Genomic DNA, 24,072 nt, shown 5'->3' on the forward strand with positions numbered 1-24,072 from the left:
AAAGGATATTGGTAGCAAATGTATTTGTGATGACTATTACTACACTTTTTAAAATGTATATTAAAATCTTTAGGAACATACACTTGCTTGAGTAATCTGTAGATTATTTGGAAAGCCACAGAACTTTCCTTTCTAATCTGATCACATACTAATTTGACTCGTGAAGAACCAAAACTCACCTTTGAGTTCAGGTGGACATACACAAGAATAACTGGGAAACCCACTAATACACCTGCCAAGGCCACAGGGGTTCGATTGACACTCAGTGACGTTCACTTCACAGAGAACCCCCTCAAAGCCAGGCAAGCAGATGCACAGGTACATTCCACTTCCTGGAGGAAACTTCCTATCTGACACACATGATCCACCATTCAAGCAATCACAAGACTTCACAGTCACCTCCAAAAGAAACAAAAAGTAAGATGCTTTATTTTTCAATAAAATTAACTTCAATTTATGCTCCAGAAATTGTGATTGGCATGTATGTTTATGTACAAGACCAGATAACAAGTTTTACAAAAATAAATAAATTAATTAAAAAAATATATATATTTAATGTAAAAGACTATTTAAAAAGATATGTTAATAAAGTAATTATGCCAACTTTCAAGAGCATAGCCAAAATATAAATGCTGGGGATAATTTTTTAAAATGTTACGAGATGATTGATCAATTTCTATAATGCACGCACCACAACCGGAACAAAAATCCGTAAAGAGTAAAGCAGTCAGTCACCTGAGTTATCCCAAAATACAGAGAGTAAAGAATCACTTGAATTATGTGGTTACCATGAAATTGTACACAACTGCACTTCATACCATTACTTCTGTATGAGTGTGTCCCAAATGTTGAGCATATACAGTGCAAAAAAATAATAGTATTAACAGCTCATGACTGATGATATCTAAAGAATGGTCAATAAAAAATGACTTTACTTGAATGAAAGGGTATAATTATCAACCTGAGGTTAAGCACAGGTCTTTCAGAGAGGTAGAAATGAATGCATTCTTTATCCTTATCATAGTTAAGTACAGGTGAAAATGATCTAGGAGTCAGTCCTTTAGCTCCATGCTCTAGACTTGAGATTCTCCATAAGATTTTAAATTCTGACAAAAACAGCATGTTGGCAGTTTAATTTTCCATGAAATGTTGAATAATTTAGTACCTCTTCACAAATTAAGGATTATATTGCAAGTTTAAAATGGATACCGATATTGCTAATTAATTCAGTGGCATTTATGTAATGATAAATATTACCATAATTGTGACTCTCGTTTCAGCATTGCAGTCGTCGTTAAAGAGTAAAGTGAATTGCTGTGGAGTCTGGGACTCTGTTTTCCATGTGAGAAGTCCTGTAGAGGAAACATTTGCTCCCTCAGGACCCGAGTCCAAGGTAAAATGGATGTCAGAACCTTCAGGATCCAAGGCCGTGAACTGGTACACAAAGTTCTCCCCCAAAAATGTCTGCAATTTGTCTTGCGGTATTTGAATCACTGGGGGTTGGTTGTCTGTCACAGAGAAAACATTTACTTTGTACTCGTGTAGAAAAAAAAAAAGGAAAAGGGAAAGTACAATAGAGAGAGCTCCTACTGGAACTTTCTGATGAAGTTCAAACTCAGCTAAAACTTCCATTACCTACCCTGGCTCTATTTTTTTTTTACATTCAGAATAAATTCAATTGCATTCTGAGGAAATGTAAAAGTAACTCACAGGTGCAAGACTTCAAACTTTGCCACAAGAGTTACTGTAAAAGCACTCTGAACAGAGAAACACTTTTGCATTCCCCAAACTGGATGCCTCTTCTTTCTTTCCTGTCTGCAATTACCTCTCCATGTCGACCAACTCAGTGCTTGTTCTCTCACTCTTCTTTGTCCTCTACCCTTTTCAGCTTTACTTTCCCTCTCAGCATCTTCTTTTCTTTATTTCTCCTTTACTCTCCACCATGTCTGGACGGTTCATTTGACTCCCCTGACTCTTCCTCACTGTACCTGTCTCCCCCTTTATAACTGGGGGCCACAGAGTCACAGCAACCCTCTGCTCCTCAGAGATCCTTCCTGCTGCCAAGCTCACTTGCTGGAACTCTGTGAGAGGACAGAGAGCACTCCTTTTGTGCTCAAGTAATGCTTTAAAACATCTTTTTACATTGTCACATTAAAAAATGGCTCCCTCCCTTGCCAACTGGCTTAACAGATTGGAAGAATAGTCTTTTCCATTGTGCTGGGCACAAACACACTCTACTTGCATCAACAAAGCACTGATGCCAAGAGAGTGTAGTTCTGGTTCCTGCTCTGCCCTCATATATCTTTATACAATTTACTGATTTTAATTTCCTCATCCCTCAATACAAGAAACTTGGGACAGATGGTATTTCCAAACCCCTGGTATCCTTGAACATTGTAAATCTATGATGAGTCAGTCATACCGAAACCATTAAAAACACAGATACCAATTCAGAAGTTATAGTGTGTTTCCCTTGTCCCTGGCACTAAATTCTTCTCCAAATTTTCATTGTCTTCCCATAACACCCCATGGGTCTTGCACCTGAGCAATGAATCATCTGACAAATGGTCTAATGCAGTCATGAAATTTGTATATACAGTAATATATATAGTGATGTTACAAAGCACAGTATAAATAAAAGGTTTTATGACTCAGATAAAATTACACGGGGATGGGGGCAGGGAGTAAATGTATCTTGTTGTATTTTGTGATGCCTGGTCTTTTCATTGAGGAAAGAGAATGAAGAAACATCTATGTGGAATTATATACAGCTGTACTTAAGGAAGTGAGGAAATTATATGGTACATGACTATGAGGTGGGGTGTTTTTTTCGGGTGAAACTAAGTATCCAGACATTATCTGGACCCACTATTATATTCACGGAGTCACAGAAAGGTAGGGCTGTAAGGCACTTAATAGATTACTGAATCCAGGAAGGCTTATTTAACAGCTGATGAATGCATGGCCTCTGGAATTTAAATAGCTAAATGTCTTGTCACAAAACTAAAAAGAAATAAGGCTAAGGATAGGATATAGAGCTTTGGTCTCAAAGTAATGTTCTCTTTCCAGTAAACCCAGCAACTTTACTGATGGACGTTTTATGTACTTATATAGTACTTGAGAGCCTATTTTGTTAGTAGCTATTTGACTTGTACAGACTGTGTGTAACTGAATTAGCCATTCCCATTTCTACCATTAATAATTCACATTTGCTTTCAGTATCAAATATTAAAATGAAAATCCCATGCCCTATTGTAGTATAATCATAGAAATTACATGAAATAACATTTCATCTTATATTATGTTCAAGCAAAGTAAGTCATGCAGTTAGGAAAGATCCTAAATTAAACACACACTTAAATATATTTATGTACATATATACACTATGTACCTCATGGTCTAAAATCACTTAAAAACATCTTGTAGAGAAAATATCTGGATTAATAAAGATTAACTTACTTTCTAAAAATGACCAAGTAAATTTTGAAATTTTTGGTCTACAAATCAAACAAGGGCTGGTAGGATTTTTATCTCCTTCAATGTAGCAGAGCCCATCAATAATGCAAACATTTTCCTAATGGAAATTTTAAAAAGAGAAAAACAATTAAGATGTCATTATAGTTAGTGTTTAGGGAAAAAAATGTACATAGAAAGGTAATACTATAAATGTTGGTGATTCCAGTGAAAGCATATAATAAGTCTATTCTGGTTAGGAAACATTTTTTCATATATCCTCATCATAAATGTATGTTAGAAAACAAATCTTTTCCTTTTGTGTAATTTACCTATGGAATTGATCAATATGGAGGGAATAAGAAAACATATATGTAGATTTATCTTTGTGTAGAATTTGTTTATAAATAACAAGGAAGAAAATCTGTCTTTTCTTCTTGTTTTTTCTTTGTTTGTTTTGTTTTGTTTTTACTGCTAACTCAGGCTGGAAATGCTCTATTAATAAAAAAATGAAATAATTTTTCCCCTGCTCATCTTATAGAAACACATTAGTTTCTAACGATTTTCCCTTGCTCTAGGAGCCCACTATGTCCTCTGAGTATGGTGAAACTGAACAAGAACTATGATATAATTATCCACATTTGACAATGGATATCCTTATATAAACTAGTAGAGAAGCTGATCTGCAAAAAAATAACATTAAATGTAGCAATCATTTTCAACCCGAGAAAAAGACCAAATTTTGTTCAGCATATATAAACTTTGCATATTTGACAAAAATCTCTTCTGATGTCACTTAGAACACGATACAAAAATAAGAACAAAATAGCCCCAACAATTTAAAACAATTGTGAATTGTAACATTTTAAAAGTATTTCTTATAAGACATGTGGAAATGGAATATTTAAGGGAAAGTAAGAATCAAACAACTTTTCAGAAACAGAAATTTCTTATTGATAACATCTAGCTGCTAATCTCAAGGCAAGAAAGATCTAAAACTCAATACTTTAAATTTTTATCTACATAAATATTATTTGATATGCTTCTCAGTTTTGAAGAGCCAAGTAATATTAGATCCCTCGTATCTATTACATCAGCAGCTGGCCTGTGAGAAAGATCTGTTGATAAACCAACAGACTGCAGCTAAATGAAGAGGGTGTGGCTGTGAGGATTCAGCTGTGGCTGGGCTCTTCCATAATCCCTTCAGTGGTGGAGATTTGCAAGGTCCAATGAATTTAGTTGCCACAAAACAACAACAACAACAACAACAAACAAAACCCAAAACAAAAAACCTCCTTATAAAAGTGCTAGCCTTATACATTTTACAAGTTCCATCCTGCATGTCCCTAGTTACAAAGAAGATTAGGTAACTGTGGAGAGACATCTTACTGGAAAATCATTATTACTATTTCAGAAGGAATATATGTAAGAGTTAAAATTCAATCTGAACCTCCTTTCTTTTTTTTTTTAAGGAATTTTTTTAAGGAATAAACAAACTGCCATTTCAAAACATACAAGGTAGAAACCTTCTCCTTGCCATTTCAACAACAGTTATGGGCAGAATAACAATTTTAGTTAACTGTATATAAACTTGAGAAAGGCTTTTCTCCATTAGTATTTCTGATATGAAGGTGAAAAAACTAATATGCCATTAATATGCCAATAGCACAGGAAATGAAAATACCAACTGTATAAATGTGAAAATAAGTGGAAAAAAATGCATACCTTTATAGTACATGAGTCCTTCTCATAGAGACCACAAACTTGACAAGCCCCATCATATATGATCATTATTCTGGGATTACTGAATTTATAACCATCATTAGATACCTGTAAGATGTAGTTTTATAATTAGAAGATCTATTCTAAATGTAGCTTCATAAATTCATTATGAAATTTTAATATATAAAATTTACTTATGTCTTTTCTCTTTTACCTTTAATTGCCACTTTGCAATTGGTTTCTCCCCCATCAGATTTACGGTATCAGACTGTTGGACATCAGGGGGCAGCTGACAATCAATGGTTCTGCTATTTTGAAAAACAGTATTCGTGTAGACAGCTTTTCCAAGGACCCATTTACTGTTATTATACTAAAGGCATAATGAGAAGGCAATTAACCTCTGTTTAATTATAGAATTTCCTTGCTAGTGAATTACATATAATCAAAAGATAAATTTTAAAATGCATGGCTGGTATAATGGAATATATAATGAAGTAATAAAAGTGACATCAACATTGAATTTTATCCAGAATAATGAAAACCATATACACTTTAATTTGATGTAAACTGCTTCCGACACCTCATGCATTTCTTGTGAGTTCAAATCAAAGAAGTTACCAGTATCAGTCATATATAATGAATCACCATGCCATGAGTTTTGTAGCAAGAGGAAACACATTCGACTACATAACTGGCCAACAGTGGATTGATTTCCTACCCAGAAAGTCATTTCTCCTGCAAAAGCTCCTAACCTTCTACTGCAACTTGAAATTGCTCTTTCTGTCTGGTTCCCAGAGCCCTCTCAAGTTCTTATATGACCCATCTTCCTGACTACATGTAACCACTCCAGGGGTGGATCTAAGTTGAGCCAATGCTTTGATTACTTGGACTATTTTAACTTTGTCCCAGGGGGCACGTTGGACCAGTCTGCTTCTGGTGGCTTGAGGTGCAAGACACAAAGTTATGGAGCTATGGGTGGCTGTTGTTTTTCACTATGTGGAGAAAGCCAGTATCTAATGAAAGGGAAAAATGAAGGCCACAGAGAAAAAAAGAACTGAGATAGATAACTACACACACATACAAATGCAGACATACTGAGTTTTCATGTGTTCAAGTCCCAAATTCAAGTTATTCCTGAGAAGTCGGCAATTACATTCTAATCCTGATTCTGTGAAAAACGTACTGTCCTCATAATAAGTACCATTTTTGCTCAAGATAGTTCGGATAAATTTACGTAACTGAAAACTTAATTCTAACCAGTTCACTCTACTTAATAACTCAGTAGCAAATCATACTTAATCTATATTAAGGGATTACTTTTCAGTATTAAAATGCATTGGTGCCTAAAGAAGAAAAGCCAGAATAATTTTCTGGTACTGGTAACTATATAGAAAACTAAAAGGCCATATTTTATTAACAATATTTTGATTTACATTTTTTTAAAAATTTATGACTGTAGAATGCTTTCAATTGCTCAGAAATGGGCAAGGAGCATGTTGATGCTGCCATACTGAGGGTCAGTAGGAGATGGAAAAGAAGGCAAGAACATGCGGTCATCTGTAGCCAGCAGAAACTATATTAAATACTATATATATTAAAACTATATTAAATACTGATGACTGACAGAGTAGGTCACAGTAGAAATCTCCACGTTTAAGGGGATGTGTAGAGTCTGGCCCTACAGACAGGTCAGTTCAGTGGTACCCCCCTATGGAGGGGGACTAACAACAATGTCTCCGGGTAGTCATGATAAAGACACTTAGATGGATACAGGACTTTGTGTATTGAATGAGATTTCATAGAGAAATCATTTCCACCCACATTTAGAGAAGCCTCCCCCAAATAAGGAATAAACAGAGTTCTATTTATTTTCCATTGATCAATATTTTGTGAGTATCTATAGGTGCTGAGGACTTTCTGATGAAAAAGATCACAGAGGAAAAGACAGACAAAATAGTTTTAATATTACTGTAACCAAGACTCAAATAAAGCTTAATGAAAGAGAAAGAAGCCACTGACTCTAGCAGTCAAGAGAGGCTTCTCCTCCTGAAAGTAGAAGAGACTGCTATTCAGACACAGGGAGCAGAAATGGAGAGAGTGCTATTCAATTTGTTTGGAGGGAATAGCAAGTGAAATGTGGGGATCCATGAGACAGCATGAGATTTTAGTAGAGCATATCCAGGAGGTTCAAGTTTGCAAAAATAGACAAGAGCTGGATCACAAAGGGCCATTCATTTTTAGGATAGCTATTTGGATTTAATCCTCTAAGTATTTAAAAATTGGATTCTGTAAAGTCCTGGTCTGGGGGCAGGGAGTTAAAGAAAGGATTGGGTGGGTGCTTGCATCTCTAGATAAAAACTTGTTTAAAATTACTACTGTAAAAGTAGAAAAGAACATCTATAATATGCTACCTCTCATGTGAAAAAAAGGGATTTATCTGTTCCTTTGTGCAAAAGAAAGGCAGTAAGAATAAACCAGAGAAGAGTGAGAGTGGATACTTTCAGGGGATAGATGGAAATGGGATGGAAAGAAAGGGTAATGGACAGAGTGGTAGAGATGATAAAACGGTGACATTTCTCTGTGTGTACCTTTCGTATGGTGCAAACCCTCAGAACCATGATAGTATTTTGTATACGTTCCAAATAAGTACATAACTAAAATCAACCAGAGTGCAGAGGATATTCAAAGTGGAATACAAACATTAAAAGGGGCACCTGGGTGGCTCAGTGGGTTAAAGCCTCTGCCTTCGGCTCAGGTCATGATCTCAGGGTCCTGGGATCGAGCCCCGCATCGGGCTCTCTGCTTGGCGGGGAGCCTGCTTCCTCCTCTCTCTCTGCCTGCCTCTCTGCCTACTTGTGATTTCTGTCTATCAAATAAATAAATAAAAATCTTTAAAAAAAATTGTATTACAAATGAAATATATAAATACCCTGAACAGGGTGCTAAAGAAAATAGCTAATCTAATTAAGTTTGGTTTGGGCTAGTGAACATCGATATTTCTTTCTGTAGTTCTGTATAGTATGTTAGAAAATTTCATAGCGTGCTCTTTATCAAATGATTAGGGGAAAAAAAGGTAGTATGAGAATAAATATCACAGCAAATAATATATCTGAAAGTAAGTACAAAATGTACTTTCTCTTTCTTGGCAAATCACTTAATGGTAGTATATATCATATGATTCATTCTGCCACAAACAATATAATGTCTACTCTCTTGAGTAATACTAAGTGAACAAAATTATATATATATTCCATTTTCTATTGTGTGTCTTATTATTTCATTAGGATTAAAATATTTCATGGTTATTTAGAAAAGCTCTACTAAAAAAATCTGGAAATAAGCATATTTTTCTTGTATAAATATTTGATAAAGACAGATACAAAAGTTATTTCCTCCTTAAATTCTCAATCTCAGGATCCCATTTGGCTTTAGCAATTTAGAGAAAAAGTAAAAAGAATGCTAAAATGTCATTTGCTGTCTTAAGTTTTCAGCTTATCCAAGTAGGTGCTTTAAAAGAATTTCCCTTAAAATAAAAATCCACTTGAATAAAGAGAAGGAAGACCATATAAATAATCGTCAAAATAAGGTGTAATTTGATACACCAGTGTTCAAACTGAGTGATCATGTCCATTATTTATGGCCTAAAGAAAGAAAAACACTATTTCCTTTTTGAAATAAGGGATAAGTACAATTATTCTTCAACATTTTGTTTTGTAAAGGGAACTGTTCATATCCTTGTGCCCCTTAAGCCACACAGGCTGGCTTGGATAAAAATGATCTCCATTCTTTGTGGTTTTACATTTTAATAAATACAGAAGCTTCCATATCAAGCTTAATATTATTTTAATTTTTTATTATAACTAGAATAATGAACCAATACTGCAATAAAAATAGCTTAATAGAGTTAACAAATAAGGAAGAAGCTTTAAGGTCAAGCAATTCAACCATTTTCCTATTGAGCGCTCTGTGGCTATGACATCCATTGAGATTATGTTATTAATTGACAGACTAAATTAATTCAAGATAAAATTAATCTGAATAAATCATAAACTTGATTGTTTTTCAACACTATAATTAACATACCTGCAGTTTAGTAACTTCACATTTAATTGAAGGTGATTCTTTGAAGCCTTGACCAAACACTCTCACTGTCATACAATTATATTTTCGAATATTACAGAATCCAGCATTCTCAAGTTCTATAATTTCAGGAGTCTTGTCTTTGGACAGAATGATAAAACAAAATGGACAAATTTTCTTTAATTCCAGAAAAATAAACTAATTATTTTCAAGGTCCAAGTTAAAAGCATACGGAAAATATATTCTGAACTCTACTCCAAATATTAGTACATTAATTAAACAAATATATATATATGTATATATATATGTATGTATGTATTTTAAAGATATTATTTATTTGACAGAGAGAGAGAGAGTACAAGCAGGGGGAGTGGCAGGGAGAGGGAGAAGCTGGCTCCCTGCTGAGCAGCTCAGGAAGCCCAACCAGGGGCTCCATCCCAGGTCCCGGGATCATGACGCTTAACCCACTAAGCCACCCAGGCACCCCTGAACTATTAAATATTAAGAGAAATCTGGTGTTAAGTGTGACCCACCATCAAAGCAATAAAAATAGCATTAAAGATACTACCAGTGCCTAAATATACAGGTTTAATTAATGTTTTAATAATGTTTAATACCAATTATTTACAAGCATTAAGAAATTACTACTACAATGGCCTGTGTTTTGTTCTTGCCATTTTGGTCTATGCCATAGAAATGGGTTATACCAAAAATACTTTTGTAGGGGTGCCTGGGTGGCTCAGTGGGTTAAAGCCTCTGTCTTCAGCTCAGGTCATGATCTCAGGGTCCTGAGATGGAGCCCTGCATCAGGATCTCTGCTCAGCAGGGAGCCTGCTTCACCCCTCTCTCTCTGCTTGCCGCTCTGCCTACTTGTGATCTCTCTCTGTCAGATAAATAAATAAAATCCCTAAAAAAAAAAACCTTAAAAAATACTTTTGTAATAAAACAGTGTAATTAGCAATGTGTTAAAATTTAATGTGTTAAAATTTTAAAATTCTTAAACAGTATAAGAGTTATCAAAATTTCATGAAAATGTTACTAATGTTATGTATTATTGCTATCCTATATGCCACCACAATCTTAGGTGTACTTTCAATCACTGGAAAAAAATTTCTCCTAGCTGTCAGAGTTAACTGATTATCATATTGTTACATATCTGATTCTGGTCTCAGTAAGATGATACACTATCTGTATCAGCAAGATCTGGCTGTCAAAATAGATAAATGCTGCATATAAAAGTAACAGTTCTCTAAGTACTGGCAAAATCTAAGTGGATATAACTTTACTAGCAGTGGAATATAAGATCATAAATTGCGTGCTCAGAACACTAAAATATTTGTGAAAATTAAAAATATATATTTGCTACTTTATTCTTTCATATTCAACAAATGTTTACTGAGCAATTTCTATTTTTCTGATGTTATTCTAGGCACCAAGGATATATGAACAGAATAAAACTCCTGCCTTCTTATAACTTACATTCTAATATAGGAGGACAAAAAGAAAACAAGTGAAAAATAAAGTATATTGCATAATTGTTTTCAAGACTATGAAGAAAACTTATATATTAACTATATGAAGGGACATAAAGACTATGGGGTGTGTGAAGGAAACTACTTTATTTTGAATGACCATGGAAGATGTCTCAAATAATAACATTTGAAGAGAGAAGAGAAGGAAGTCCATCACAAAGATAGATGTTGGAAGAATGCTCCAGTGAGACGGAAAGTAAATGCAAAAGTCCTGAGGTAGGAGCAGGTTTGGCCTCTTTGAGAAACAGCAAAGCAACCACTTAATAACACTGTGGGGCCATGAGCTCTGGAGAGAATGACATGAAATTCAGTGAGAGAGGAAGCTCCAACTGCATTAGGTCTTCTAGGCCACGGTAGGGAATGTAGGTTTTACTTGGAAGGAGAAGGACAGCCATGAGAGGGATTTAAGCAGGAGTACTATAATTCCACTACCATTTCAAAGGGATCACTTTAGCTGCTGCATGGAGAATAAATTTTGAGAAAATCTGTAATAATCCAGATGAGAAATAAAGGTGGCTTGGACTAAATTGTAGCTGGGAAAGAGATGAAAATTGTTAAAGCTAGAGCCAGATTTGCTACTAACAGATTAAGCCTGAGGCATGAACAAAAAAAAAGATGAAGAGTCAAAATGACTCTAAGTTTTTAACGTGAACAGTCAGGGGAGTGAAGTTTGCATTTACTGAGACGGCGAAGTCTCTCAGATACAAGGGTGGGATGGTGGGGGTAGAAGGAAAATCTGGAATTACTGGTTTAATGGCTAATGAAATCAAATTGATTTTTTTTAAAGACTTTGTTTATTTATTTGAGAGAGAGAACAAGAGCAGGGGGGTGGGCAGAGGCGGAGGAAAAAGCAGGCTCCCCGCTGAGCAGGGAGCCTGATGCCCATGCTGGTTGGATCACAGGGTCAACCCCGTGATCATGACGTGAGCTGAAGACAGATGCTTAACTGAATGAGCTGCCCAGGTGCCCCTCAAATTGATATTTAAAAATTTCTTTCTCTTACATATTGGGACGTAATAGTTTGCACCATGTAGGTGGATTAGAGAAAAAAATTAAGAAAACTGGCATAATTAGCAGAATATTAGAAACACAGTATCCAAAAAATACTAAATTTGAGTTCTAGAAAAAAATGATTATTCTCTACAACAGGAGGGAGGAACTGCATGCAAAGACCCTGAGGTCAAGAAAACTTGGCATTACAGAAACCAAAATGGGTAGAGTGAAATGAGTGAGGGTTTTAGTTGTAGGAGATGAGTTTGAAGAGGTACAGCCTGCCTTATAGGCTATTTTAAGTACCACAGCTTTTACTCTAAGATGAGATGCTTTGGAAGAATTATGACTGTATCAATTAGTTAATTGGGGTTCTTTTCCCTAAATAATCTGAATAAACACTGTTAAAATACTGAAAGTAAAAAAAGAACAAAGAATTCCATAACCCAATAGCATATGCAATATCAAAGCTGTAGAGTTCTCACTCACCGTGTGAATCACTGCAGTCATAGGAACTAAAGCCTGGGGAGCATGCGCATCCCCATTCCACACACTCCCCATTGCCACTGCATAAACTGGGGCATTTGAGGACCTCGAGAATGTCTTCAACTGACTTGCTGTATTCTTCTGTGCTGTGTTTCCCCTCTTCCAAAATTCTCTTTTCACATTCATTTTCTAAAAGAGCCACACCGGCTTCTGCCCAGCTAAGATCATCTTTTAGAAGAACATCTTGAACACACATATCTATAGCAGTATCTAGGCTCTTGCCCAGAAAGGCGAGACAGTGTCTTCCTATGCTAGAGTTGGCAAGAGTCTGCTGGCAGAGCGACAAAGTGCCGTGTTCGGTGAGACCAGAGGGTGTGGGCCATGTAGGGACAAACTCCTGGTGGACATCCTCAATATGGTCCTCAGGGAAGAAATAAGCAAGTTCTTCTAGGTCACTTTGGCTAAGACTTTGGAAAGCAAACATAGGAAGAAACTCATAAAAGTTTTGCCGTTTCCATCTGTTTTGTGGATCCCGCCTCATTTCCTGGCTGTGGCTACCCTCGCCCCATGTATGTTTCCCATTGTCCAGAGTTTTTGGTGCCTCTTGTTTTTCATTTCCAGGATGTTTTTGTAAATGTAATTCCAGTTTGGTTAGGTTCACATGATTTTTTTCTTGAGGCAGGAAGTTCGAATTATTTTCTTCTCCAGATGTATACTCATTTATCCCTCTGATAAGAGCTTCTGAACTAATATACTCAGAGGTGACATCTAGTTCTGGTATCAAGAAAGAGAATCTGACATGTTTGAGATCTCTGCAACCTGAAACAATCTCTTGTTGAGAAGCACTGTCCAGACGATTGGAAGGATATAAAGAATTAGTGTCCGATGAGCAGCTACAATAGGACAGTTTTCCAGGTGAAGGCGGAGAAACTGGCATTGTGTCAAACATGCTTTTCCCTGGCAAAATCCTTCCAGGTGAAAAACAGAAAAGAATAATAAATTGCACAAGAACATTTTTTCTCAGTAACATGTTGCCAAAAAAAAAAAAAAAAAAAAAAAAAAAGGCAGAGTATTGTGTCTCCACTAAACACAGTAACAAATGAAAACAGTTTACTTTCTTACCTCCATTCATTAATAAAAGCAACACAATTATCAAAAGTTAGATCAATTTTTATCCCATTTTTATTATGGAAATCATTTTCTGGGTTTTCATCAAAGGTGCCACAAAGTCCCAAAGTGTTTCTATAGTCTAGGCTAGGGGCTCTGATTGTTAAACTCATGCCCCATTCACTAAGATCAGCACGGATAAATGCTCCAGAAGAAAACCAAACCTGAAATACAGAAATAAAAGATGCTTAAGCAATATTCAATATGGATTAAGGAAAAAAAAACTATTTGAGAAGAAACAAATTCATTTATTCCTTCAATATAAAGAGAGAACAGAATACTGATTTTCTTCAGATTACAATTTTTCTTTTAATGCTATGTGTCAAATCAATAGCTTTTACACTTTGCAGACTTGAAATCTGATCTATATATTGACTCTTTTATTGCAAAATATTGTTCAAACCTCTTTCTTTTTTCAAACCTCTTTTCTTCTAAACTAAGGTGGGGTATTTTATACAATCAAAACAGCTATAAATGTTGAGGATTATGTTTACCAAGTAATGTCTCTGATAATAATTAAGTATGGAACTAGACTGCCAAGTAATTAATTTACACAGATAAATGTAATTCCAGAGGAATACATGTTCCTGTGGCTAATCAACATTCTCATCTTCACAGTAGGCAAACAGAATCATAAGCCAAATTATAAACAGGGCATACCTGGGGAGTCGGAATAAGAGTAAGGGGTTTGTCAAATTATCTCAATAGCCTGTGTCATCCATGATCCTCCTCACAGGCCAACCGCTGCTCCCAGATCAGGGACCTGAATGTTGAGAAATGCTCTCTTCTAAAGTCACTGAAGATACACGATCTATGTTTGTTCATCTCTTTCTCCTTCAATTTTTTAATTTAAAAATGCCATTTTTTTCTCTATAAAAATCGTTAAGTGCTCACTCCCAAAAATCATTTTAAAAGCAAACAAACCTTACATTACCATTCAATCTGAGCTAGTTCATGTTAAGATTTTGGTGCCGATTTTTCTAAAACTGTTCCTATATGTTCCTATATCTTTGCCTGCCAATTAATACAATTGACTCCAAAATTTTCATGACTAGACAGTGTTCTATTGTGTGACATCACTTTACTTGGGGTTTTGGTTAAACTACAAGATTCATCATTGATCTTGGAAGGAGAGATACAATGAACACTATCAGGACTCTGAATATACTTATTACAGTAAATTTTCAGAAGTAAAATTTCTTGAAAAATGACATGCGTAGGTTGTGTGCATGCATAATATAGCTATGTCCTTTGGAAAGACTGTAGCTACTATTTCTATTCTTGCCAACATTGTATGAGATGTTTAATCTGCATTTCTTCGATTACTAATGAGGTCGTGGTTTTCATATTTTTGTTGGTTATTTATACTTTTGGATATATTTACAGTTTTCTTTCGTGAATTGCCTGTGTATATTATTTGCTCATTTTAATTGAAGTGCTGATTGTTAGTGATGTATAAGAGTGTTTTCTAGGGGCACCTGGCTGGCCCAGTAGCGCCATGCGACTCTTGATCTTGGGGTTATGAATTCAAGACCCACGTTGGGTGTAGAGTTTCTTAAAACAAACAAACAAACAAAAAGACAGGAAAATAGAAAAATACTTCCAAAAAGGAGTGTTTTTTATATTAACTGTATATTTTATATGTAGAAAATATTTTCCCAGTTTTTCATTTGCATTTTAGTTTTTAAGGATGGAATTTAAATACATAACATTATGTTTAAAAATTCTTGTTTACCTCAATGTTATAGAAACATTCATCTGTATTTTCTACTACTTTCATTTAAATTTGAATCTTATTCACTTGGAATATACTTTTTTGGAAGATGAAAGGAAAATGACATTATAATATAAATAGCTTACACACACGAACTATTATTTTAAAATATTAATGATCTCTAATCTTTTCCATGTATCTACCAGCCTATTCCTGAGACAGAACCACCTGTATTCATTTCAAAAATTGGCTAACTACTCCTGGACACTTACTTTTTTAAAAAGATTTTACTTATTTGATAGAGACACAGCGAGACAGGGAACACAAGCAGGGGGAGTGGGAAAAGGAGAAGCAGGCTTTCTGCTGAGCAGGGAGCCTGATGTGGGGCTGGATCCCAGAACCCCAGGACCATGACCTGAGCTGAAGGCAGATCCTTAATCGACTGAACCACCCAGGCACCCCCCTGAATACTTATTCTTAATTATATATTTCATCTCTGTGTAATATACTATTTACTCAGAACTGTCAAAAATAATTTATAGGAATAACCCACCAAGTTACTACACTGAAATCTTAAAGTAAGGCTGGTTAGATTTGATGAAGTATTAACTATGTTGTGTCTATTCGTGTGTGCTAAGCCAGAAAAAGAAAAAAGTTATTCCTACTAAGATCAGTATTAGTTGTCAAAAAGCTATTTCTGGGGGAAAACTAATGTTAAAATATGATAGTTCCTAATTTAATAGAGATGAAAAGAAGTTCAGATTTTAATCCAAAATCTGTAGGAAAAAGAGGACAAATACTTTAAAAAAATCATACATACTGTGACTTTTCTTCCTAAGTAGGATTCACTTATCTTGATATTGCTGGTTACATCTTGGCTCTTTACAGATAAATATGGCTGTGATCCATGTAGCTGACCACTGCACATATCAAAAGTAACAACATCACCTTCTTCTTTGGCAACAAACCCGCAGTTACACGACACAGGATAGTGAAGGCTTCCACAGTCCCACTGGCGTACATGGACTTCAAAGTCACGTGACACACTCTTATAAAGCACAAATGTTCCAGTTTTGAAATTATCATATACCCTATGGTTAACAAAAATCAACTGCATTAAGAACTGTACAAAATACCACAATACGTTATAAGCAAAAAATGTGTGTTCAATTTATTTATACACATTCAATGTATTTTGATACAAGAATGAAAAATCCATGTATCTAATAGCTTCATATTAGTTTATTTTATTTTTTTGATTTACTTATTTATTTGAGAGAGAGAGAGAGAGCATGCACATGCATGTGGGAGGGGGAGAGGGAGAGAATCTCAAGTAGACTCCCCGCAGAGTGCGGAGCCCCATGTGAGTTGATCCCACCACCCTGAGATCAGGACCGAAGACCAAATAAAGATTCTGACGCTTGACCGACTGAGCCACCGAGACACCACTACTTCGTGTTAGTTTAGAGCACTGAATGAAACAAAGTAGTGACAAACACCTAATCCTATGACTTGTTTCTTCCTTTTACCACTTTGGTCAACCCTGCTAGAGCCTTCTCCTCCTGTCCCTGCTATAGTTTTCTTCATAGGACCCATGTTCCTCAGATACAGTTTGTATTTTATTTATCAACTGTGCATATCTCTTTACCTATGCAGAAGTGAGCTGCGTGACAGCAGGAGATGTCTGTTTTATGAACTGCCATACCCCCAGCATTGAGAACAGGGTTTGTCACCTGTTGCACAATTAATCTTGTTGAATTATAACCAATTGAATTAATCCCCACTATGCTTTCTAGAGGTTTTTCCACTAAAACTTCTAAGATTTTTATTGTAACCATAAAGGAATCTTGCATGTGGGATCAATTTCTACAACTTTTCAATAATTGCTCAAACTTTTTGATTATCATTTGCTATGGAGTTCTGTATTTATTTGCTCATACTGAATAATTTTACTGACTATGATCACATTAAAATTTTTTAAAACGAATAAATTATCTTACCTTACATGATGAAGACAATTTTGACTCAACAAAAAGTTGTTCTTATAATTTTCTTTAGGGACATCTTAAAATCAGATATTCCCCAGAACGGTATAACTGAGTTTAAATCCTCATATGCAGATATTAATAGCAAGATAGCTTAGATTACTTTTTGATCATTTTGTCCATTTTACTTGCATTCCAGGGGCAGATATCCAGGTATTCATGATGGCTACAATAGTTTTCCCCTGAGTATCCTTGTCATGAAATAGAAATACTCAGTTTTTAAAAAGATTATAATGCGTTTGCCTAATCATCTCACCTAAACCTTAAGGATTATTTCAGTATCATGTAGAAATGCAATATAGTAAATATCTCTAGAGCCAAGAATTTAACCACTATTAAAGATAATGAAATCAAGTTAAAAGGACTATTTGTATTTGTAAGAATCTTCATTTTTACTAATTCAGCCTCATAACTAAATTGTGTACTTATCAAGGGCCAAATTTGAAGGCAAAAAAACTCCACACAAATAAATTAGTATTTTGGGGCACCTGGGTGGCTCAGTTGGTTAAGCCGCTGCCTTCGGCTCAGGTCATGATCCCAGGGTCCTGGGATCGAGTCCCGCATCGGGGCTCCTTGCTCAGTGGGGAGCCTGCTTCTCTCTCTGCCTCTGCCTGCCCGCTCTGCCTGCTTGTGTTCTCTCTCTCTCTCTCTCTTTGACAAATAAATAAACAAATAAAATCTTTAAAAAAAATTAAAAAAAAAATAAATAAATTAGTATTTTGAAACAAGCCAGTGATATCCATACATGCCTTCCCATCTAATCTTTCAATGAATAGGATGAAGAAACAATAAAATAGAAAGATGTTTAAAAGAAAACAAAAGCAAAATCCAAAAGAACAAAAACTACTAAAAGAAAAAAAAACTTTCAGGAAATTACCTGCCATCAAATGTAATTATATGTGGGTCAGTAAATGAATAGCAGTAAGCAGTTGGGACATCCTTCACTTTGATCTTAAAAGCAAAGACATTTTTGGTAAATATTATCATTAATTGTATTTAGTGATACACAATAAATTGCTTAGCAATCTCAATGACTTTGTCATTACTGTTTTTACCAGTTATTGAAATTGATTCATTTAAAAATGGAAAAAGCTTATTAAACAATTTTGAAATGAAAAGTTTACAAGATGTACTGATCAAATAAATATATCTTTTTTAAAGCTCCAATTGTAAAGGTGTTTTTTGTAATTTGTCAACCTGGATGCTGTCTGGAATGTAGCTATTCCACAGGAAATCCTCATGTACTATAGGTTCCACTACAATGTTTGTCACTCTGTCTCCATCTCGAGAAAAATCTGTCACAGCAGTGTAGTAAACCAAAGCATGGCTACATGATCCGTTAGCACAGGACGATGTCCAGTGAAGGTCCACGTGACAGGAAGACAGCGCCAAATTTAAACCTCGCTGTTCTGTACCTATTTTGTGAAAAAATACATCGACATTTTTTTAAAGGAAATATACCAACCAAAGCATGTGACAACTTGATTAACATGGAACACTGAATTGAGAGATTATTCCTCTTTTCTCTTATTTAAAAATATGGTTGTAATTTTGTCTAAATAAAAACAAAGCTACTGAACCCTACCCAATCTTTACAATGAATTAATTAACTTCAATATATACACATATATGTACATACACAGTACTATTTTCAATAATGCTATAAATCCATATGTACCTGCATAAAATTCAAAAGCAGTATAGAAAATGTATTGTATTTCTGTAAGAAAAAATCATGATTCCACCACCAAGAAACATAATGTGATGTTCTTTCTGCCTAAGAATTGTGCCTTCGGTCCTGATATGTCTGTGACATTTCACAGGGTTTGTACTCATGTCCTATCCATTGTTGAGTGATAGCAACGATTGTTGGTATAGATGATTATTGGATCATCATCTTAAAAACAGAAATGTTAACATAAATTAAGTAATTCCACATGGTAATAAACTCTCTATTCCTTTTCTTCTCCCAAATGTCCCAATATATTCAGAACCTTGAATATATTGAGATGCTCCCTTTCCTATGGAACAAAGAACAAAAACACAAAAAAAGAACAAAAGAACAAAAAATAATAATCTAGAAAGAAAATGGTAAGAGAAGAGGGAAAAAGGAACTTCTGGAATGTACCACTAAACAAAAAGGATAGATTGCTCCAAAAACTGGCAAAAAGGGAAGTTTGCTCTCCTATCTAATTATTGATTACAAAATCCTTTTGAGATCCAGAAAAAAGCAGCAGTTGTTAAAAACTTTCTATCTTCTTTTCTTCGACACATAATTTTAAGGTATAAAATTATATTGGTCTGATATAGAACACTGTATTGGACTACAAATTCCTGAGAAAGAAAAAAAAAGTTCTTATTCATGCATTTTCCCCCCTAGAAATACATACTGTTCCTATACACATAAAAATTAACAAAAACATCTAAACTCTTAGCCAGCTCCCTAAGGTGATCATGGAAAACATCTGGCTTGGATATAGCCCCTGACATCATTTCCTCAGTCTATGGTGTGAGGGCCAAGTATTGTTCTCTGTAAGCCTGTAATAAAGCAGCATAGTCATTGTAGAAATACATTAGGAGAGACCAACTTGTTCTCTATGGAAGTAGATACACTTAAAAAAAATAAGGTGAAACATATCCAAAATGAAATCCAGAAATTCTTCTCCAGAAAAAAAGGAAATTATTTTTAATTGACAGATAACAGGAACATGCAAACTTTGAAAATGTAGAAATATATTGCTTTTCTATTATTATAATGCTTGTCTTGTTGAAAGAATTGAGAGCACACAAATATAACTCAAAGTAAACCTGCAACTGGAGAAAATCTTTGGCTAACACAATTGGAAAATACCAGTAACATCTTCCTCTTCCTATTCGTCCCCGTAAACTGTAACAAAATTTACAAAATATGCTTTTCACAGGTTGTCTGAAGTAGAATTATGTCAAGTGGTGTGAGAGAGGGTCTAATTTCATATTTCTCTGCTGAATTTCAAAATACAATACTGCTCATGGTGCTCCCAGAAATCTAAATACGTAGCAGGGTATGACCTCAGCCTGCTTATTGTCAACTGCCTGGAGACGGCCTCTCTCGATGCCTCTTTCTATTTCCATATCCATCTCTTTACTGGGTGCAGCATTCATTCCCATCAGACTCTCTTTTTATCCTTTTGTTTCTCTGGTTTAATTTGGTGTAATACGGTGCTCGCTTCAGCAGCCATATAATCTGGTGTAATACAGACATGAAGACCTAGATATATTGTATTGTATATATTGTATGTAATAAATATACATAACATTTTATGTCCTATGGTGAAAAGGTGTATAAACAGAATCTCTCTTAAAAGTTGCATTCTAATTTATGTATCTCTTATGTGCTTTGGTCTCTATATCGGAGTCTTAGGGGGAGAAACAGAATCTAATCAACCCAATGATTGCTATAAATGGTTTGTCCTCTCGTACTCTATCATGTTCATGGGAGAATTTCACCTTTCTCTAGAGGCTGTGACAGTGACATATATGCAGCCATGCATCCTACAATCTATATAATTAGTAATTTAAATAGAATTTTAAAACAAAAGATCTCAAACACAAGCTTACATTAGGGAGAGAGAAGTAAAGAATGCATTAGGAGATTCACGTTGCCTAAGTTGGAACTTATGTTGGCATAAGTTCCATATCACACCTCCCTATTTCGGGGTATTTGGAAAATCTTCAAGAGCAGTTTGTCCCTCCATCTCCGAAAACAAAGCAAAGAAAAAAAATAATAAGTGAGAGGAGGAAGAGAATGAGAGGAGGAGAGAATAAGAGGAGGAGCTGCTCATTACTGGGCTGGTTGGTTGGTTTTAACAAAAGCTTCCAGGCCAGGAGGGATAAATGAGAACTGCAATAGATTGTTTTGACAGTCATGATAATAGCCCAGAAGTATTAATATGAGTGAGCCATAACTTGATGTAAACACACAACATAATTAATTACATGTACACACTCCAGTGACTTTTTCTAGAAGAAAAAAAAAGCATTAATTATTATCTGAAATCTAATAATAAAATTAAGTGAATTTAAAATATTACCTTGATCAACAGTTTTCAGTTTTAATGAGATTTTGCACTGCTGGCCAAGCTCACTGGGTTCAGAACAAATGACAGGAACTGTGCTCGCTATCTTCAACTGATATTCTTTCCCATCTTCTGATATAGTGCTTAACTCTGGGTGTAACTGGCAAAAGAAAGCATGCAGAGCAGTCATGTCAAAACAGAATTTATTCCTAAGATAAAATTCTGCAAGAGCATTTTTCTTGACAGCTCGTATTTTTGCTAAATAAGCTAGGAGTAATAACTGAAGCCCTGGAATTTTTTAATTAAACAAGATCAATTAAAGCCAAACCCTTAAAAACACTGGCAGCACGTGGAATTGCTGGACTGCTCCAAGCTGAGCCATAATCTGGTTCCCCAACACGTTAGGCAGCCTGGTACTGCCTTAGTGATTCTGGTTCTGGGATGGGTACTGGAGAATGGAGGAGACAAAGATGACTATATTCTTCCATTGCTTTGTCAACGTTTACTGACTCACCAAGGTAAGAGTGTATTTATTCTTAGGGACTAATATCCATTCCTAACATAAATTAAAAATGTAAGGTTTTTTTTTTTTTCAAACTCCTATTTAAATTCTAATTAGTTAACATACAGTGCAATACTAGTTTCAGGAGTAGAATTTAGTGATACACCACTTACATATAATACCCAGTGCTCCTCATAAGTGCCCTCCTTAATATCCACCACCCACTTGGCCCACTCCCTGCCCACCTTGCTCTATCAACCTTCAATTTGTTCTCTATCATTAAGAGTCTCTTATGGGGCGCCTGGGTGTCTCAGTCAGTTAAACGTAGTCAGTTAAGTGTCTGACTTCGACTCAGGTCATGATCCCAGGGTCTTGGGATTGAGCCCTGCAATGGGCTCCCAGGTCAGTGGGGAGTCTGCTTCTCCCTCTCCTTCTGCCTGCCTCTCTGCCTGCTTGTGCACTCATTCACTCTCTCTCAAATAAATAAATAAAATCTTAATTTTTAAAAAAAAGTCTCTTATGGTTTATTTCCCTCTCTTTCTTTCCCCCCTCCCATATTTCATCTGTTTTGTTTCTTAAATTCCACACATGAATGAAATCATATGGCATTTGTTTTTCTCCGACTTTTTTGGCTCAGCATAACATACTCTAGCTCCATTCACGTCGCTGCAAATAGAAATCTATGTATATTTTAATATATAAATCAAAATACTATTATCACTTTAAATATCTCAACCATCAGCTTCTTTCACTGCCTCTGTTTTCCTCAGTTGGATTACTGAGTACTGAAAATCTAGGACCGGTCCTGTCCAGTTCATAGGCCAATCCTTTTGTGAACCAGCAAGTTTTTAATCCATCTTAGTTCCTGGCTAGCTCTCCAAACAGATGCTTCTTCGCACCATATTTTCTCTCTGTTGGCCTAATCAGAAACATTTTCTGGCGGCGGACCGCTGAACCCTGATGTCTGCTGAGTGTTCACCAATGGAGATCCAAAGGTTCCGTGCTCCAAGGTCTGAGCTCTGCTCTCCGTCCACTGTAATTATGCTATTCGACAACATGGTTACTCTTCTCCCTTCTTACCCTGGTCCCTGTTGTGTATAAGTGGACATACTCCAGGAACAGGTTCTGCCCTGGTTCTGAGTATTAATCTCACAATCTATCAATCATCCCATCTTGTCCCCTAACTGGAGCTGAATCCAGGCCAAACTCCAGCACCGTGGCTGAGACCGCAGAGGGTGTTCAGTGCTTGCCTGCCTAGACCACCTGATACTCCCCCATTCCTTCCACCCCTTCTGGATTCGCTGCCATACCTGCTCGTCTGCTGCAAAAGCTCACCTGTTCTTGGATGCCTGTGCTACCAGCAGTGACCACAGATGCTGCCTCCTTTAATGAGGCCCCTCATCACAGTTCACAGAGCACAGATCCCTGGGTCAATTCTATTCCAGTCAGAGGCTTCAGTACCGGACCTTGTCCTGTCTTCCAAATGCATAACTAAATATCAATACTCTAACTTTTAGTTATATGATGGAATGAATTATGGGAATAAAACTTTTATTTTATTCTAATCTGAGCTACTTCTGAAAAAAATATGCAAATATATTCCAATTTTTGTTCATTAACGGGGTCCTCAAACATCATTGTGCATTACAGTCATTTGAGTTACTTTTCAAAAATACAGACTCTGGGATCTCAATAGTCGGTGATGAGGTCCTAGAACCAGCATCCACAGATCGCAGTATGGAAAACACAGTGATAGAGAAGTAATCTTTCTGATCCACCCCCATGGCTACATACCTTAATGCCTGCAAAAAATTCTTGGCTTTCGATGGCTAAACTTTGTACATGTGGTTTCTCCAATAAAAAGACGGAAGCACTACAGAATATCTACGAATACAATTAACAAATAATCATTTAGCAATAAAATTATGGAGAAAATACGCGTAAACTATTATAATTAAGTACTTTGGGTAGATAGTGCAAACAAGATAATAAGAAATGAAATAATTTTAAAACTTGCTTGAAAACTGGGAAAAAGTCCATCATTTAAAAATACTAGCTATTCAAAACCTCAACATAAAGTGTTGTAGACTTTGTGTTTTAAGATATATTTAAAAGTAGATAGTAAGTGATAGCATCATTAAAAAAATGAAAACATCTTTCTAGAATAAAAACGTATCATTTTAAAACCAGAATGAGATATGCAGTTATATCGGTTCCTTGATAATCCAGCCAACCGCAACAGTGGATCTTCACATGTAGTCACTAAAATTATTGACTCATCCAATTATCACTGGAGTTGGCACGATTGCAAAGAAAAAAAAGAAAA

General features: G+C 35.6%; 1 protein-coding gene across 2 annotated transcripts in view; it reads right to left on the bottom strand.

The window, feature by feature from the left end:
- The window catches only part of LOC111147427 (von Willebrand factor D and EGF domains), a 70,206-nt gene that overhangs the window by 22,651 nt on the left and 23,483 nt on the right, over positions 1–24,072 (bottom strand). For both annotated transcript variants that reach the window (XM_022503434.1, XM_022503435.1), the window contains 13 exons: positions 23,541–23,630; positions 21,260–21,404; positions 18,387–18,604; positions 18,067–18,140; positions 15,965–16,235; positions 13,386–13,594; positions 12,267–13,231; positions 9,259–9,395; positions 5,390–5,545; positions 5,179–5,283; positions 3,460–3,574; positions 1,258–1,508; positions 180–399 (listed from right to left, as the gene is read on the bottom strand). In XM_022503434.1, the coding sequence (XP_022359142.1) occupies positions 180–399; positions 1,258–1,508; positions 3,460–3,574; positions 5,179–5,283; positions 5,390–5,545; positions 9,259–9,395; positions 12,267–13,231; positions 13,386–13,594; positions 15,965–16,235; positions 18,067–18,140; positions 18,387–18,604; positions 21,260–21,404; positions 23,541–23,630 (2,956 nt within the window). The remainder of the gene's footprint in view (positions 1–179; positions 400–1,257; positions 1,509–3,459; positions 3,575–5,178; positions 5,284–5,389; positions 5,546–9,258; positions 9,396–12,266; positions 13,232–13,385; positions 13,595–15,964; positions 16,236–18,066; positions 18,141–18,386; positions 18,605–21,259; positions 21,405–23,540; positions 23,631–24,072) is intronic.

This window comes from Enhydra lutris, unplaced genomic scaffold (assembly GCF_002288905.1).
Source record: "Enhydra lutris kenyoni isolate GAN:26980312 unplaced genomic scaffold, ASM228890v2 scaffoldscaffold16, whole genome shotgun sequence".
Taxonomy (NCBI): Eukaryota; Metazoa; Chordata; class Mammalia; order Carnivora; family Mustelidae; genus Enhydra; species Enhydra lutris.